Source organism: Salmo salar, chromosome ssa23 (assembly GCF_905237065.1).
Source record: "Salmo salar chromosome ssa23, Ssal_v3.1, whole genome shotgun sequence".
Lineage (NCBI taxonomy): Eukaryota > Metazoa > Chordata > Actinopteri > Salmoniformes > Salmonidae > Salmo > Salmo salar.
In genome coordinates this window covers 49,765,432-49,785,210 of record NC_059464.1, presented here as the reverse complement: position 1 = coordinate 49,785,210, position 19,779 = coordinate 49,765,432, and the positions used below count along the sequence as shown (strand labels likewise).

At 32.7% G+C, this 19,779-nt stretch overlaps 1 protein-coding gene across 1 annotated transcript in view; it reads right to left on the bottom strand.

Moving 5' to 3' along the window:
- megf11 (multiple EGF-like-domains 11) overlaps positions 1 to 19,409 on the bottom strand; it is a 324,903-nt gene extending 305,494 nt beyond the window's left edge. Inside the window, exon 1 of the mRNA XM_045706373.1 lies at positions 19,309 to 19,409. Coding sequence (XP_045562329.1) covers positions 19,309 to 19,369 — 61 coding nt within the window. The 5' untranslated portion in view covers positions 19,370 to 19,409. The remainder of the gene's footprint in view (positions 1 to 19,308) is intronic.
- Between the last annotated feature and the right edge of the window lie 370 nt (positions 19,410 to 19,779).

Below are 19,779 nucleotides of genomic sequence, written 5' to 3'. Positions count from 1 at the left end.
GCTAGATGGCTAGCTGGCTATAGTAGGCCATTTGTTATGCTAGCTAGCTAGATGGCTATAGTAGACCATTTGTTAAGATAGCTAGCTAGATGGCTAGATGGCTATAGTAGGCCATTTGTTAAGATAGCTAGCTAGATGGCTAGATGGCTATAGTAGGCCATTTGTTAAGATAGCTAGCTAGATGGCTAGCTGGCTATAGTAGGCCATTTGTTATGCTAGCTAGCTAGATGGCTAGATGGCTATAGTAGGCCATTTGTTAAGATAGCGAGCTAGATGGCTAGCTGGCTATAGTAGGCCATTTGTTAAGATAGCTAGCTAGATGGCTAGATGGCTATAGTAGGCCATTTGTTAAGATAGCTAGCTAGATGGCTAAAGAGGGGAAGGGGTTCTGTCTCTAGTGAGGGGAAGGGGTTCTGTCTCTAAAGAGGGGAAGGGGTTCTGTCTCTAAAGAGGGGAAGGGGTTCTGTCTCTAAAGAGGGGAAGGGGTTCTGTCTCTAGTGAGGGGAAGGGGTTCTGTCTCTAGTGAGGGGAAGGGGTTCTGTCTCTAAAGAGGGGAAGGGGTTCTGTCTCTAAAGAGGGGAAGGGGTTCTGTCTCTAGTGAGGGGAAGGGGTTCTGTCTCTAGTGAGGGGAAGGGGTTCTGTCTCTAGTGAGGGGAAGGGGTTCTGTCTCTAGTGAGGGGAAGGGGTTCTGTCTCTAGTAAGGGGAAGGGGTTCTGTCTCTAAAGAGGGGAAGGGGTTCTGTCTCTAAAGAGGGGAAGGGGTTCTGTCTCTAAAGAGGGGAAGGGGTTCTGTCTCTAAAGAGGGGAAGGGGTTCTGTCTCTAGTGAGGGGAAGGGGTTCTGTCTCTAGTGAGGGGAAGGGGTTCTGCCTCTAGTGAGGGGAAGGGGTTCTGTCTCTAAAGAGGGGAAGGGGTTCTGTCTCTAAAGAGGGGAAGGGGTTCTGTCTCTAAAGAGGGGAAGGGGTTCTGTCTCTAGTGAGGGGAAGGGGTTCTGTCTCTAGTGAGGGAAGGGGTTCTGTCTCTAAAGAGGGGAAAGGGGTTCTGTCTCTAGTGAGGGGAAGGGGTTCTGTCTCTAAAGAGGGGAAGGGGTTCTGTCTCTAAAGAGGGGAAGGGGTTCTGTCTCTAAAGAGGGGAAGGGGTTCTGTCTCTAAAGAGGGGAAGGGGTTCTGTCTCTAGTGAGGGGAAGGGGTTCTGTCTCTAAAGAGGGGAAGGGGTTCTGTCTCTAAAGAGGGGAAGGGGTTCTGTCTCTAGTGAGGGGAAGGGGTTCTGTCTCTAAAGAGGGGAAAGGGGTTCTGTCTCTAAAGAGGGGAAAGGGGTTCTGTCTCTAAAGAGGGGAAGGGGTTCTGTCTCTAAAGAGGGGAAGGGGTTCTGTCTCTAGTGAGTGGAAGGGGTTCTGTCTCTAGTGAGGGGAAGGGGTTCTGTCTCTAAAGAGGGAAGGGGTTCTGTCTCTCGTGAGGGGAAGGGGTTCTGTCTCTAGTGAGGGGAAGGGGTTCTGTCTCTAGTGAGGGGAAGGGGTTCTGTCTCTAAAGAGGGGAAGGGGTTCTGTCTCTAGTGAGGGGAAGGGGTTCTGTCTCTAAAGAGGGGAAGGGGTTCTGTCTCTAGTGAGGGGAAGGGGTTCTGTCTCTAGTGAGGGGAAGGGGTTCTGTCTCTAAAGAGGGGAAGGGGTTCTGTCTCTAGTGAGGGGAAGGGGTTCTGTCTCTAAAGAGGGGAAGGGGTTCTGTCTCTAAAGAGGGGAAGGGGTTCTGTCTCTAGTGAGGGGAAGGGGTTCTGTCTCTAAAGAGGGGAAGGGGTTCTGTCTCTAAAGAGGGGAAGGGGTTCTGTCTCTAAAGAGGGGAAGGGGTTCTGTCTCTAAAGAGGGGAAGGGGTTCTGTCTCTAGTAAGGGGAAGGGGTTCTGTCTCTAGTAAGGGGAAGGGGTTCTGTCTCTAGTGAGGGGAATGGGTTCTGTCTCTAGTGAGGGGAAGGGGTTCTGTCTCTAAAGAGGGGAAGGGGTTCTGTCTCTAGTGAGGGGAAGGGGTTCTGTCTCTAGTGAGGGGAAGGGGTTCTGTCTCTAGTGAGGGGAAGGGGTTCTGTCTCTAAAGAGGGGAAGGGGTTCTGTCTCTAAAGAGGGGAAGGGGTTCTGTCTCTAAAGAGGGGAAGGGGTTCTGTCTCTAAAGAGGGGAAGGGGTTCTGTCTCTAAAGAGGGGAAGGGGTTGTGTCTCTAAAGAGGGGAAGGGGTTCTGTCTCTAAAGAGGGGAAGGGGTTCTGTCTCTAGTGAGGGGAAGGGTATTCTGTCTCTAGTGAGGGGAAGGGGTTCTGTCTCTAGTGAGGGGAAGGGGTTCTGTCTCTAGTGAGGGGAAGGGGTTCTGTCTCTAGTGAGGGGAAGGGGTTCTGTCTCTAAAGAGGGGAAGGGGTTCTGTCTCTAAAGAGGGAAGGGGTTCTGTCTCTAAAGAGGGGAAGGGGTTCTGTCTCTAAAGAGGGGAAGGGGTTCTGTCTCTAAAGAGGGGAAGGGGTTCTGTCTCTAAAGAGGGGAAGGGGTTCTGTCTCTAAAGAGGGGAAGGGGTTCTGTCTCTAGTGAGGGGAAGGGGTTCTGTCTCTAGTGAGGGGAAGGGGTTCTGTCTCTAGTGAGGGGAAGGGGTTCTGTCTCTAGTGAGGGGAAGGGGTTCTGTCTCTAGTGAGGGGAAGGGGTTCTGTCTCTAGTGAGGGGAAGGGGTTCTGTCTCTAAAGAGGGGAAGGGGTTCTGTCTCTAAAGAGGGGAAGGGGTTCTGTCTCTAAAGAGGGGAAGGGGTTCTGTCTCTAGTGAGGGGAAGGGGTTCTGTCTCTAAAGAGGCAAATCAACATTTCCTTTTGTCTGGTTGTAAGATCTCCAATCTGTTTTATTTGATTGTCACCCTGTCTCAGGATATCAGCCATGTGAATCCATTTTGTAGCTTACCATATGTCAGGGATCATCAACTAGATTCATTATCAACTAGATTCATCATAAAGATTCCTTAGCAACTAGATTCATTATCAACTAGATTCCTCCTCAACTAGATTCATTACCAACTAGATTCATTACCAACTAGATTCATTATCAACTAGATTCATCATCAACTAGATTCATTACCAACTAGATTCATTACCAACTAGATTCATTACCAACTAGATTCATTACCAAATAGATTCATTATCAACTATATTCATTATCAACTAGATTCATCATAAAGATTCATTACCAACTATATTCATTATCAACTAGATTCATCATCAACTAGATTCATTACCAGCAAGATTCATTATCAACTAGATTCATTATCAACTAGATTCATTATCAACTAGATTCATTATCAACTAGATTCATCATAAAGATTCATTACCAACTAGATTCATTATCAACTAGATCAACTAGATTCATTATCAACTAGATTCATTATCAACTAGATTCATTATCAACTAGATTCATTACCAACTAGATTCATTACCAACTAGATTCATTATCAACAAGATTCATTATCAACTAGATTCATTATCAACTAGATTCATTACCAACTAGATTCATTATCAACAAGATTCATTATCAACTAGATTCATTACCAACTAGATTCATTATCAACTAGATTAATTACCAACTAGATTCATTACCAACTAGATTAATTATCAACTAGATCAACTAGATTCATTATCAACTAGATTCATTATCAACTAGATTCATCGTCAACTAGATTCATTATCAACTAGATTTATTATCAACTAGATTCATCATAAAGATTCATTATCAACTAGATTCATTACCAACTAGATTCATTATCAACAAGATTCATTATCAACTAGATCAACTAGATTCATTATCAACTAGATTAATTACCAACTAGATTCATTACCAACTAGATTAATTATCAACTAGATTCATTATCAACTAGATTCATCGTCAACTAGATTCATTATCAACTAGATTCATTATCAACTAGATTCATTATCAACTAGATTCATCATAACAATTCATTATCAACTAGATTCATTATCAACTAGATTCATTACCAACTAGATTCATTATCAACTAGATTCATTATCAACTAGATTCATTATCAACTAGATTCATCATAAAGATTCATTAGCAACTAGATTCATTATCAACTAGATTCATCATCAACTAGATTCATTATCAACTAGATTCATTATCAACTAGATTCATTATCAACTAGATCAACTAGATTCATTATCAACTAGATTCATTATCAACTAGATTCATCGTCAACTAGATTCATTATCAACTAGATTCATCATAAAGATTCATTATCAACTAGATTAATTACCAACTAGATTCATTATCAACAAGATTCATTATCAACTAGATCAACTAGATTCATTACCAACTAGATTCATTATCAACTAGATTAATTACCAACTAGATTCATTACCAACTAGATTCATTATCAACTAGATTCATTATCAACTAGATTCATTATCAACTAGATTCATCATAACATTCATTATCAACTAGATTCATTATCAACTAGATTCATTACCAACTAGATTCATTATCAACTAGATTCATTATCAACTAGATTCATTATCAACTAGATTCATCATAAAGATTCATTAGCAACTAGATTCATTATCAACTAGATTCATCATCAATTAGATTCATTATCAACTAGATTTATTATCAACTAGATTCATTATCAACTAGATTCATTATCAACTAGATCAACTAGATTCATTATCAACTAGATTCATTATCAACTAGATTCATCGTCAACTAGATTCATTATCAACTAGATTCATCATAAAGATTCATTATCAACTAGATTAATTACCAACTAGATTCATTATCAACAAGATTCATTATCAACTAGATCAACTAGATTCATTACCAACTAGATTCATTATCAACTAGATTAATTACCAACTAGATTCATTACCAACTAGATTCATTATCAACTAGATCAACTAGATTCATTATCAACTAGATTCATTATCAACTAGATTCATTATCAACTAGATTCATCATAACGATTCATTATCAACTAGATTCATTATCAACTAGATTCATTACCAACTAGATTCATTATCAACTAGATTCATTATCAACTAGATTCATCATAAAGATTCATTATCAACTAGATTAATTACCAAATAGATTCATTATCAACAAGATTCATTATCAACTAGATCAACTAGATTCATTACCAACTAGATTCATTATCAACTAGATTACTTACCAACTAGATTCATTACCAACTAGATTAATTATCAACTAGATTCATTATCAACTAGATTCATTATCAACTAGATTCATCATAACAATTCATTATCAACTAGATTCATTATCAACTAGATTCATTACCAACTAGATTCATTATCAACTAGATTCATTATCAACTAGATTCATTATCAACTAGATTCATCATAAAGATTCATTAGCAACTAGATTCATTATCAACTAGATTCATCATCAACTAGATTCATTATCAACTAGATTCATTATCAACTAGATTCATTATCAACTAGATTCATTATCAACTAGATCAACTAGATTCATTATCAACTAGATTCATTATCAACTAGATTCATCGTCAACTAGATTCATTATCAACTAGATTCATCATAAAGATTCATTATCAACTAGATTAATTACCAACTAGATTCATTATCAACAAGATTCATTATCAACTAGATCAACTAGATTCATTACCAACTAGATTCATTATCAACTAGATTCATTACCAACTAGATTCATTACCAACTAGATTAATTATCAACTAGATCAACTAGATTCATTATCAACTAGATTCATTATCAACTAGATTCATTATCAACAAGATTCATTATCAACTAGATTCATTATCAACTAAATTCATCATAACGATTCATTATCAACTAGATTCATTATCAACTAGATTCATTACCAACTAGATTCATTATCAACTAGATTCATTATCAACTAGATTCATTATCAACTAGATTCATTATCAACTAGATTCATTACCAACTAGATTCATTACCAACTAGATTCATTATCAACAAGATTCATTATCAACTAGATTCATTATCAACTAGATTCATTACCAACTAGATTCATTATCAACAAGATTCATTATCAACTAGATTCATTACCAACTAGATTCATTATCAACTAGATTAATTACCAACTAGATTCATTACCAACTAGATTAATTATCAACTAGATCAACTAGATTCATTATCAACTAGATTCATTATCAACTAGATTCATCGTCAACTAGATTCATTATCAACTAGATTCATTACCAACTAGATTCATTATCAACAAGATTCATTATCAACTAGATCAACTAGATTCATTATCAACTAGATTAATTACCAACTAGATTCATTACCAACTAGATTAATTATCAACTAGATCAACTAGATTCATTATCAACTAGATTCATTATCAACTAGATTCATCATAAAGATTCATTATCAACTAGATTCATTACCAACTAGATTCATTATCAACAAGATTCATTATCAACTAGATCAACTAGATTCATTATCAACTAGATTAATTACCAACTAGATTCATTACCAACTAGATTAATTATCAACTAGATTCATTATCAACTAGATTCATCGTCAACTAGATTCATTATCAACTAGATTCATTATCAACTAGATTCATTATCAACTAGATTCATCATAACAATTCATTATCAACTAGATTCATTATCAACTAGATTCATTACCAACTAGATTCATTATCAACTAGATTTATTATCAACTAGATTCATCATAAAGATTCATTATCAACTAGATTCATTACCAACTAGATTCATTATCAACAAGATTCATTATCAACTAGATCAACTAGATTCATTATCAACTAGATTAATTACCAACTAGATTCATTACCAACTAGATTAATTATCAACTAGATTCATTATCAACTAGATTCATCGTCAACTAGATTCATTATCAACTAGATTCATTATCAACTAGATTCATTATCAACTAGATTCATCATAACAATTCATTATCAACTAGATTCATTATCAACTAGATTCATTACCAACTAGATTCATTATCAACTAGATTCATTATCAACTAGATTCATTATCAACTAGATTCATCATAAAGATTCATTAGCAACTAGATTCATTATCAACTAGATTCATCATCAACTAGATTCATTATCAACTAGATTCATTATCAACTAGATTCATTATCAACTAGATCAACTAGATTCATTATCAACTAGATTCATTATCAACTAGATTCATCGTCAACTAGATTCATTATCAACTAGATTCATCATAAAGATTCATTATCAACTAGATTAATTACCAACTAGATTCATTATCAACAAGATTCATTATCAACTAGATCAACTAGATTCATTACCAACTAGATTCATTATCAACTAGATTAATTACCAACTAGATTCATTACCAACTAGATTCATTATCAACTAGATTCATTATCAACTAGATTCATTATCAACTAGATTCATCATAACAATTCATTATCAACTAGATTCATTATCAACTAGATTCATTACCAACTAGATTCATTATCAACTAGATTCATTATCAACTAGATTCATTATCAACTAGATTCATCATAAAGATTCATTAGCAACTAGATTCATTATCAACTAGATTCATCATCAATTAGATTCATTATCAACTAGATTCATTATCAACTAGATTCATTATCAACTAGATTCATTATCAACTAGATCAACTAGATTCATTATCAACTAGATTCATTATCAACTAGATTCATCGTCAACTAGATTCATTATCAACTAGATTCATCATAAAGATTCATTATCAACTAGATTAATTACCAACTAGATTCATTATCAACAAGATTCATTATCAACTAGATCAACTAGATTCATTACCAACTAGATTCATTATCAACTAGATTAATTACCAACTAGATTCATTACCAACTAGATTCATTATCAACTAGATCAACTAGATTCATTATCAACTAGATTCATTATCAACTAGATTCATTATCAACTAGATTCATCATAACGATTCATTATCAACTAGATTCATTATCAACTAGATTCATTACCAACTAGATTCATTATCAACTAGATTCATTATCAACTAGATTCATCATAAAGATTCATTATCAACTAGATTAATTACCAAATAGATTCATTATCAACAAGATTCATTATCAACTAGATCAACTAGATTCATTACCAACTAGATTCATTATCAACTAGATTACTTACCAACTAGATTCATTACCAACTAGATTAATTATCAACTAGATTCATTATCAACTAGATTCATTATCAACTAGATTCATCATAACAATTCATTATCAACTAGATTCATTATCAACTAGATTCATTACCAACTAGATTCATTATCAACTAGATTCATTATCAACTAGATTCATTATCAACTAGATTCATCATAAAGATTCATTAGCAACTAGATTCATTATCAACTAGATTCATCATCAACTAGATTCATTATCAACTAGATTCATTATCAACTAGATTCATTATCAACTAGATTCATTATCAACTAGATCAACTAGATTCATTATCAACTAGATACATTATCAACTAGATTCATCGTCAACTAGATTCATTATCAACTAGATTCATCATAAAGATTCATTATCAACTAGATTAATTACCAACTAGATTCATTATCAACTAGATTCATTATCAACTAGATTCATCATAAAGATTCATTAGCAACTAGATTCATTATCAACTAGATTCATCATCAACTAGATTCATTATCAACTAGATTCATTATCAACTAGATTCATTATCAACTAGATTCATCATAAAGATTCATTATCAACTAGATTCATTACCAACTAGATTCATTATCAACAAGATTCATTATCAACTAGATCAACTAGATTCATTATCAACTAGATTAATTACCAACTAGATTCATTACCAACTAGATTAATTATCAACTAGATTCATTATCAACTAGATTCATCGTCAACTAGATTCATTATCAACTAGATTCATTATCAACTAGATTCATTATCAACTAGATTCATCATAACAATTCATTATCAACTAGATTCATTATCAACTAGATTCATTACCAACTAGATTCATTATCAACTAGATTTATTATCAACTAGATTCATCATAAAGATTCATTATCAACTAGATTCATTACCAACTAGATTCATTATCAACAAGATTCATTATCAACTAGATCAACTAGATTCATTATCAACTAGATTAATTACCAACTAGATTCATTACCAACTAGATTAATTATCAACTAGATTCATTATCAACTAGATTCATCGTCAACTAGATTCATTATCAACTAGATTCATTATCAACTAGATTCATTATCAACTAGATTCATCATAACAATTCATTATCAACTAGATTCATTATCAACTAGATTCATTACCAACTAGATTCATTATCAACTAGATTCATTATCAACTAGATTCATTATCAACTAGATTCATCATAAAGATTCATTAGCAACTAGATTCATTATCAACTAGATTCATCATCAACTAGATTCATTATCAACTAGATTCATTATCAACTAGATTCATTATCAACTAGATCAACTAGATTCATTATCAACTAGATTCATTATCAACTAGATTCATCGTCAACTAGATTCATTATCAACTAGATTCATCATAAAGATTCATTATCAACTAGATTAATTACCAACTAGATTCATTATCAACAAGATTCATTATCAACTAGATCAACTAGATTCATTACCAACTAGATTCATTATCAACTAGATTAATTACCAACTAGATTCATTACCAACTAGATTCATTATCAACTAGATTCATTATCAACTAGATTCATTATCAACTAGATTCATCATAACAATTCATTATCAACTAGATTCATTATCAACTAGATTCATTACCAACTAGATTCATTATCAACTAGATTCATTATCAACTAGATTCATTATCAACTAGATTCATCATAAAGATTCATTAGCAACTAGATTCATTATCAACTAGATTCATCATCAATTAGATTCATTATCAACTAGATTCATTATCAACTAGATTCATTATCAACTAGATTCATTATCAACTAGATCAACTAGATTCATTATCAACTAGATTCATTATCAACTAGATTCATCGTCAACTAGATTCATTATCAACTAGATTCATCATAAAGATTCATTATCAACTAGATTAATTACCAACTAGATTCATTATCAACAAGATTCATTATCAACTAGATCAACTAGATTCATTACCAACTAGATTCATTATCAACTAGATTAATTACCAACTAGATTCATTACCAACTAGATTCATTATCAACTAGATCAACTAGATTCATTATCAACTAGATTCATTATCAACTAGATTCATTATCAACTAGATTCATCATAACGATTCATTATCAACTAGATTCATTATCAACTAGATTCATTACCAACTAGATTCATTATCAACTAGATTCATTATCAACTAGATTCATCATAAAGATTCATTATCAACTAGATTAATTACCAAATAGATTCATTATCAACAAGATTCATTATCAACTAGATCAACTAGATTCATTACCAACTAGATTCATTATCAACTAGATTACTTACCAACTAGATTCATTACCAACTAGATTAATTATCAACTAGATTCATTATCAACTAGATTCATTATCAACTAGATTCATCATAACAATTCATTATCAACTAGATTCATTATCAACTAGATTCATTACCAACTAGATTCATTATCAACTAGATTCATTATCAACTAGATTCATTATCAACTAGATTCATCATAAAGATTCATTAGCAACTAGATTCATTATCAACTAGATTCATCATCAACTAGATTCATTATCAACTAGATTCATTATCAACTAGATTCATTATCAACTAGATTCATTATCAACTAGATCAACTAGATTCATTATCAACTAGATACATTATCAACTAGATTCATCGTCAACTAGATTCATTATCAACTAGATTCATCATAAAGATTCATTATCAACTAGATTAATTACCAACTAGATTCATTATCAACAAGATTCATTATCAACTAGATCAACTAGATTCATTACCAACTAGATTCATTATCAACTAGATTCATTACCAACTAGATTCATTACCAACTAGATTAATTATCAACTAGATCAACTAGATTCATTATCAACTAGATTCATTATCAACTAGATTCATTATCAACAAGATTCATTATCAACTAGATTCATTATCAACTAAATTCATCATAACGATTCATTATCAACTAGATTCATTATCAACTAGATTCATTACCAACTAGATTCATTATCAACTAGATTCATTATCAACTAGATTCATTATCAACTAGATTCATTACCAACTAGATTCATTACCAACTAGATTCATTATCAACAAGATTCATTATCAACTAGATTCATTATCAACTAGATTCATTACCAACTAGATTCATTATCAACAAGATTCATTATCAACTAGATTCATTACCAACTAGATTCATTATCAACTAGATTAATTACCAACTAGATTCATTATCAACTAGATTCATCGTCAACTAGATTCATTATCAACTAGATTCATCATAAAGATTCATTATCAACTAGATTAATTACCAACTAGATTCATTACCAACTAGATTCATTATCAACTAGATCAACTAGATTCATTATCAACTAGATTCATTATCAACTAGATTCATTATCAACTAGATTCATCATAACGATTCATTATCAACTAGATTCATTATCAACTAGATTCATTACCAACTAGATTCATTATCAACTAGATTCATTATCAACTAGATTCATCATAAAGATTCATTATCAACTAGATTAATTACCAAATAGATTCATTATCAACAAGATTCATTATCAACTAGATCAACTAGATTCATTACCAACTAGATTCATTATCAACTAGATTACTTACCAACTAGATTCATTACCAACTAGATTAATTATCAACTAGATTCATTATCAACTAGATTCATTATCAACTAGATTCATCATAACAATTCATTATCAACTAGATTCATTATCAACTAGATTCATTACCAACTAGATTCATTATCAACTAGATTCATTATCAACTAGATTCATTATCAACTAGATTCATCATAAAGATTCATTAGCAACTAGATTCATTATCAACTAGATTCATCATCAACTAGATTCATTATCAACTAGATTCATTATCAACTAGATTCATTATCAACTAGATTCATTATCAACTAGATCAACTAGATTCATTATCAACTAGATACATTATCAACTAGATTCATCGTCAACTAGATTCATTATCAACTAGATTCATCATAAAGATTCATTATCAACTAGATTAATTACCAACTAGATTCATTATCAACAAGATTCATTATCAACTAGATCAACTAGATTCATTACCAACTAGATTCATTATCAACTAGATTCATTACCAACTAGATTCATTACCAACTAGATTAATTATCAACTAGATCAACTAGATTCATTATCAACTAGATTCATTATCAACTAGATTCATTATCAACAAGATTCATTATCAACTAGATTCATTATCAACTAAATTCATCATAACGATTCATTATCAACTAGATTCATTATCAACTAGATTCATTACCAACTAGATTCATTATCAACTAGATTCATTATCAACTAGATTCATTATCAACTAGATTCATTACCAACTAGATTCATTACCAACTAGATTCATTATCAACAAGATTCATTATCAACTAGATTCATTATCAACTAGATTCATTACCAACTAGATTCATTATCAACAAGATTCATTATCAACTAGATTCATTACCAACTAGATTCATTATCAACTAGATTAATTACCAACTAGATTCATTACCAACTAGATTAATTATCAACTAGATCAACTAGATTCATTATCAACTAGATTCATTATCAACTAGATTCATCGTCAACTAGATTCATTATCAACTAGATTCATTACCAACTAGATTCATTATCAACAAGATTCATTATCAACTAGATCAACTAGATTCATTATCAACTAGATTAATTACCAACTAGATTCATTACCAACTAGATTAATTATCAACTAGATCAACTAGATTCATTATCAACTAGATTCATCATAAAGATTCATTATCAACTAGATTCATTACCAACTAGATTCATTATCAACAAGATTCATTATCAACTAGATCAACTAGATTCATTATCAACTAGATTAATTACCAACTAGATTCATTACCAACTAGATTCATTATCAACTAGATTACTTACCAACTAGATTCATTACCAACTAGATTAATTATCAACTAGATTCATTATCAACTAGATTCATTATCAACTAGATTCATCATAACAATTCATTATCAACTAGATTCATTATCAACTAGATTCATTACCAACTAGATTCATTATCAACTAGATTCATTATCAACTAGATTCATTATCAACTAGATTCATCATAAAGATTCATTAGCAACTAGATTCATTATCAACTAGATTCATCATCAACTAGATTCATTATCAACTAGATTCATTATCAACTAGATTCATTATCAACTAGATTCATTATCAACTAGATCAACTAGATTCATTATCAACTAGATTCATTATCAACTAGATTCATCGTCAACTAGATTCATTATCAACTAGATTCATCATAAAGATTCATTATCAACTAGATTAATTACCAACTAGATTCATTATCAACAAGATTCATTATAAACTAGATCAACTAGATTCATTACCAACTAGATTCATTATCAACTAGATTCATTACCAACTAGATTCATTACCAACTAGATTCATTATCAACTAGATCAACTAGATTCATTATCAACTAGATTCATTATCAACTAGATTCATTATCAACAAGATTCATTATCAACTAGATTCATTATCAACTAAATTCATCATAACGATTCATTATCAACTAGATTCATTATCAACTAGATTCATTACCAACTAGATTCATTATCAACTAGATTCATTATCAACTAGATTCATTATCAACTAGATTCATCATAAAGATTCATTATCAACTAGATTCATTATCAACTAGATTCATCGTCAACTAGATTCATTATCAACTAGATTCATTATCAACTAGATTCATTATAACTAGATTCATTATCAACTAGATCAACTAGATTCATTATCAACTAGATTCATTATCAACTAGATTCATCGTCAATTAGATTCATTATCAACTAGATTCATCATAAAGATTCATTATCAACTAGATTAATTACCAACTAGATTCATTATCAACAAGATTCATTATCAACTAGATCAACTAGATTCATTACCAACTAGATTCATTATCAACTAGATTAATTACCAACTAGATTCATTACCAACTAGATTAATTATCAACTAGATTCATTATCAACTAGATTCATTATCAACTAGATTCATCATAACAATTCATTATCAACTAGATTCATTATCAACTAGATTCATTACCAACTAGATTCATTATCAACTAGATTCATTATCAACTAGATTCATTATCAACTAGATTCATCATAAAGATTCATTAGCAACTAGATTCATTATCAACTAGATTCATCATCAACTAGATTCATTATCATCTAGATTCATTATCAACTAGATTCATTATCAACTAGATTCATTATCAACTAGATCAACTAGATTCATTATCAACTAGATTCATTATCAACTAGATTCATCGTCAACTAGATTCATTATCAACTAGATTCATCATAAAGATTCATTATCAACTAGATTAATTACCAACTAGATTCATTATCAACAAGATTCATTATCAACTAGATCAACTAGATTCATTACCAACTAGATTCATTATCAACTAGATTAATTACCAACTAGATTCATTACCAACTAGATTAATTATCAACTAGATCAACTAGATTCATTATCAACTAGATTCATTATCAACTAGATTCATTATCAACTAGATTCATTATCAACTAGATTCATTATCAACTAGATTCATTACCAACTAGATTCATTATCAACTAGATTCATTATCAACTAGATTCATCATAAAGATTCATTATCAACTAGATTAATTACCAACTAGATTCATTATCAACAAGATTCATTATCAACTAGATCAACTAGATTCATTACCAACTAGATTCATTATCAACTAGATTAATTACCAACTAGATTCATTACCAACTAGATTAATTATCAACTAGATTAATTATCAACTAGATTCATTATCAACTAGATTCATCATAACAATTCATTATCAACTAGATTCATTATCAACTAGATTCATTACCAACTAGATTCATTATCAACTAGATTCATTATCAACTAGATTCATTATCAACTAGATTCATCATAAAGATTCATTAGCAACTAGATTCATTATCAACTAGATTCATCATCAACTAGATTCATTATCAACTAGATTCATTATCAACTAGATTCATTATCAACTAGATTCATTATCAACTAGATCAACTAGATTCATTATCAACTAGATTCATTATCAACTAGATTCATCGTCAACTAGATTCATTATCAACTAGATTCATCATAAAGATTCATTATCAACTAGATTAATTACCAACTAGATTCATTATCAACAAGATTCATTATCAACTAGATCAACTAGATTCATTACCAACTAGATTCATTATCAACTAGATTCATTACCAACTAGATTCATTACCAACTAGATTAATTATCAACTAGATCAACTAGATTCATTATCAACTAGATTCATTATCAACTAGATTCATTATCAACTAGATTCATTATCAACAAGATTCATTATCAACTAGATTCATTATCAACTAAATTCATCATAACGATTCATTATCAACTAGATTCATTATCAACTAGATTCATTACCAACTAGATTCATTATCAACTAGATTCATTATCAACTAGATTCATTATCAACTAGATTCATCATAAAGATTCATTATCAACTAGATTCATTATCAACTAGATTCATCGTCAACTAGATTCATTATCAACTAGATTCATTATCAACTAGATTCATTATAACTAGATTCATTATCAACTAGATCAACTAGATCCATTATCAACTAGATTCATTATCAACTAGATTCATCGTCAACTAGATTCATTATCAACTAGATTCATCACAAAGATTCATTATCAACTAGATTAATTACCAACTAGATTCATTATCAACAAGATTCATTATCAACTAGATCAACTAGATTCATTACCAACTAGATTCATTATCAACTAGATTAATTACCAACTAGATTCATTACCAACTAGATTCATTATCAACTAGATTCATTATCAACTAGATTCATTATCAACTAGATTCATCATAACAATTCATTATCAACTAGATTCATTATCAACTAGATTCATTACCAACTAGATTCATTATCAACTAGATTCATTATCAACTAGATTCATTATCAACTAGATTCATCATAAAGATTCATTAGCAACTAGATTCATTACCAACTAGATTCATCATCAACTAGATTCATTATCAACTAGATTCATTATCAACTAGATTCATTATCAACTAGATTCATTATCAACTAGATCAACTAGATTCATTATCAACTAGATTCATTATCAACTAGATTCATCGTCAACTAGATTCATTATCAACTAGATTCATCATAAAGATTCATTATCAACTAGATTAATTACCAACTAGATTCATTATCAACAAGATTCATTATCAACTAGATCAACTAGATTCATTACCAACTAGATTCATTATCAACTAGATTAATTACCAACTAGATTCATTACCAACTAGATTAATTATCAACTAGATCAACTAGATTCATTATCAACTAGATTCATTATCAACTAGATTCATTATCAACTAGATTCATTATCAACTAGATCAACTAGATTCATTATCAACTAGATTCATCATAAAGATTCATTACCATCTATATTCATTATCAACTAGATTCATTACCAACTAGATTCATTATCAACTAGATTCATTATTCTTTTTTTATTTATTTCACCTTTATTTAACCAGGTAGGCTAGTTGAGAACAAGTCCTTTATTTAACCAGGTAGGCTAGTTGAGAACAAGTCCTTTATTTAACCAGGTCGGCAAGTTGAGAACAAGTTCTCATTTACAATTGCAACCTGGCCAAGATAAAGCAAAGCAGTTCGACAACATACAACAACACAGAGTTACACATGGAGTAAAACAAACATACAGTCAATAATACAGTAGAAAAACAAGTCTATATACAATGTGAGCAAATGATGTGAGATAAGGGAGGTAAAGGCAATAAATAGGCCATGGTGGCAAAGTAAATACAATATAGCAAGTAAAACACTGGAATGGTAGATTTGTAGTGGAAGAAAGTGCAAAGTAGAAATAGAAATAATGGGGTGCAAAGGAGCAAAATAAAATAAATAAATACAGTAGGGGAAGAGGTAGTAGTTTGGGCTAAATTATAGATGGGCTATGTACAGGTGCAGTGATCTGTGAGCTGCTCTGACAGCAAAGCGTCAGGGGGCCAGAACATAATTACAAATCATTTATAGACAATAAAGCAAATAGCAAATTGACCACAAGAAGCCTAAAACATAATCACTTCAAACCTTGTTTACATTTGTATACATGGGAATACTTAGAAACCGATTTTCAAATGTAAAATCACTTGGACCTGATTTGCTGGTATTTATACAGTCTTTTATGTCCAACAATAAAAAATATGTATCATAGATACACAGAACAACCATGTACTGTCTATCACTGACCCTGGATAAGTTAGCGACTGGGCTAACACAGCTAACCTTTTTTTGGTCAATAATATGCTGTGTTTATTCAAATGTTACTGGCTTTATAATCACGAGGGATATTTAATTAGCAGGTAGATAGTTAGTTATACCTAGGTGGCAGAGGAGGCTGGTGGGAGGAGCTATAGGAGGATGGGCTCATTGTAATGGCTTCGAATGGAATTAAATGTAGAGTTATCAAACACATCAGACATATAGAAACGGTAAGTTTGATTCCATTCCATGAATTACAATGAGCTAGGTAGCTTAAAAGGTTAGCTGATTTTTCCCAAAAACGAACCTCATTGTTGCTAGCTACTTCCTGTCCCTCATGCTAGCTTTTACAGCCAAATATCATTTCAGAATTGTTTTATTTATTTATTTATTTATATATATCGATATGTCCAGCATTGTAGCTATTTCTCCATGTTTGCAAAATCGCTGGTGAAAACTAGTGTGCTGCAAACATTGCAAACGTTTTAGTCAGCAGTGGTTGTTTTGTTCACATTTTGTTCCTCACTGTTGCACCTCTGGAGCTTCGCCAAAGTAAAGCATTTCATTGGTTCGACAGTTGCAAGGCGTCCCTGATTTACAGCCGATTCCAACCCCTCTTTAGGTGATTTTTCTGCAAAGGAACTTCCCCGGGCTCTGCAACGAGGCTAGACTGGCAGGGACACCACGGGTGAAATACAGCCCTCGGGCTCCAGGCTACACACACACACACACGCACGCACGCACGCGCGCACACGCACACACGTACACACGCACACACACGCACACACACGCGCACACGCGCACACGCACACACACACACACGTACACACACACACACACCACATGTACACACACACACACACACACCACATGTACACACACACGCACACACACACACACACACACAGTGTAATACGGCAGGCCACCGACTGGACACAAGGACAAACTCTACTCTATTGTTCGTCCTGGGCAAGCCACACCTCAGCGTGGGGGCCACAGTCAAAGAGATTACAAGCATGACTCAATTTATATAATTGTACCAATAAATCATACATTTTATGAAAGATCTTAAGAAAACATGAAACAACACGCTTATGCATAGGATGTAGCAGAAGAAAATATGAAAACACCTGGTAAAGCCTTGTATGTCAAATTAGACGCAGAACACCTGGTAAAGCCAGGTGCCGGGACATCCTAGTGCTGAGACATCCTAGTGCTGAGACATCCTAGTGCTGAGACATCCTAGTGCTGAGACATCCTAGTCCTGAGACATCCTAGTGCTGAGACATCCTAGTGCTGAGACATCCTAGTGCTGAGACATCCTAGTGCTGAGACATCCTAGTGCTGAGACATCCTAGTGCTGAGACATCCTAGTGCTGAGACATCCTAGTCCTGAGACATCCTAGTGCCTCCTAGTGCCTCGACATCCTAGTGCCTCGACATCCTAGTGCCTCGACATCCTAGTGCCTCGACATCCTAGTGCCTCGACATCCTAGTGCCTCGACCTCCTAGTGCCTCGACCTCCTAGTGCTGAGACATCCTAGTGCTGAGACATCCTAGTGCTGAGACATCCTAGTGCTGAGACATCCTAGTGCTGAGACCTCCTAGTGCGTGCTGAGACAGTACATCCTAGTGCATTCTGGGACATGTGTTAATGAAACACTTACGGACACACATGTCTCCCCTCTCAAAGTAACCCGGGCAACACTGTGAGCGGCGACGGTACATGGTCCGGACTCCCCGCCGGTAAGCCGTCTTATAGCTGATCCTGTGGGAGAGAACGAGACACAGAGAGAAGAAGAAAGGCATTATGGGACATCGGGTTAAGAGAGTGACCCTGCTTTCTTCAAAACAGAATGAGACACAGAGGGAAGAAGACAGGCATTATGGGACATCGGGTTAAGAGAGTGACCCTGCCTTCTTCAAAACAGAATGAGACACAGGGAAGAAGACAGGCATTATAGGACATAAGATTGAGCGAGAGATGTAAAAGGAACAGAGAGAGATAGAGAGAGAGAGAGAGAGAGAGAGAGAGAGAGATGTAAAAGGAACAGAGAGAGAGAGATGTAAGAGAGAGAGAGAGAGAAAAAGCATCTTACATTGTAAAATCCATATTCACAAACAACAAGTGTGCGGTT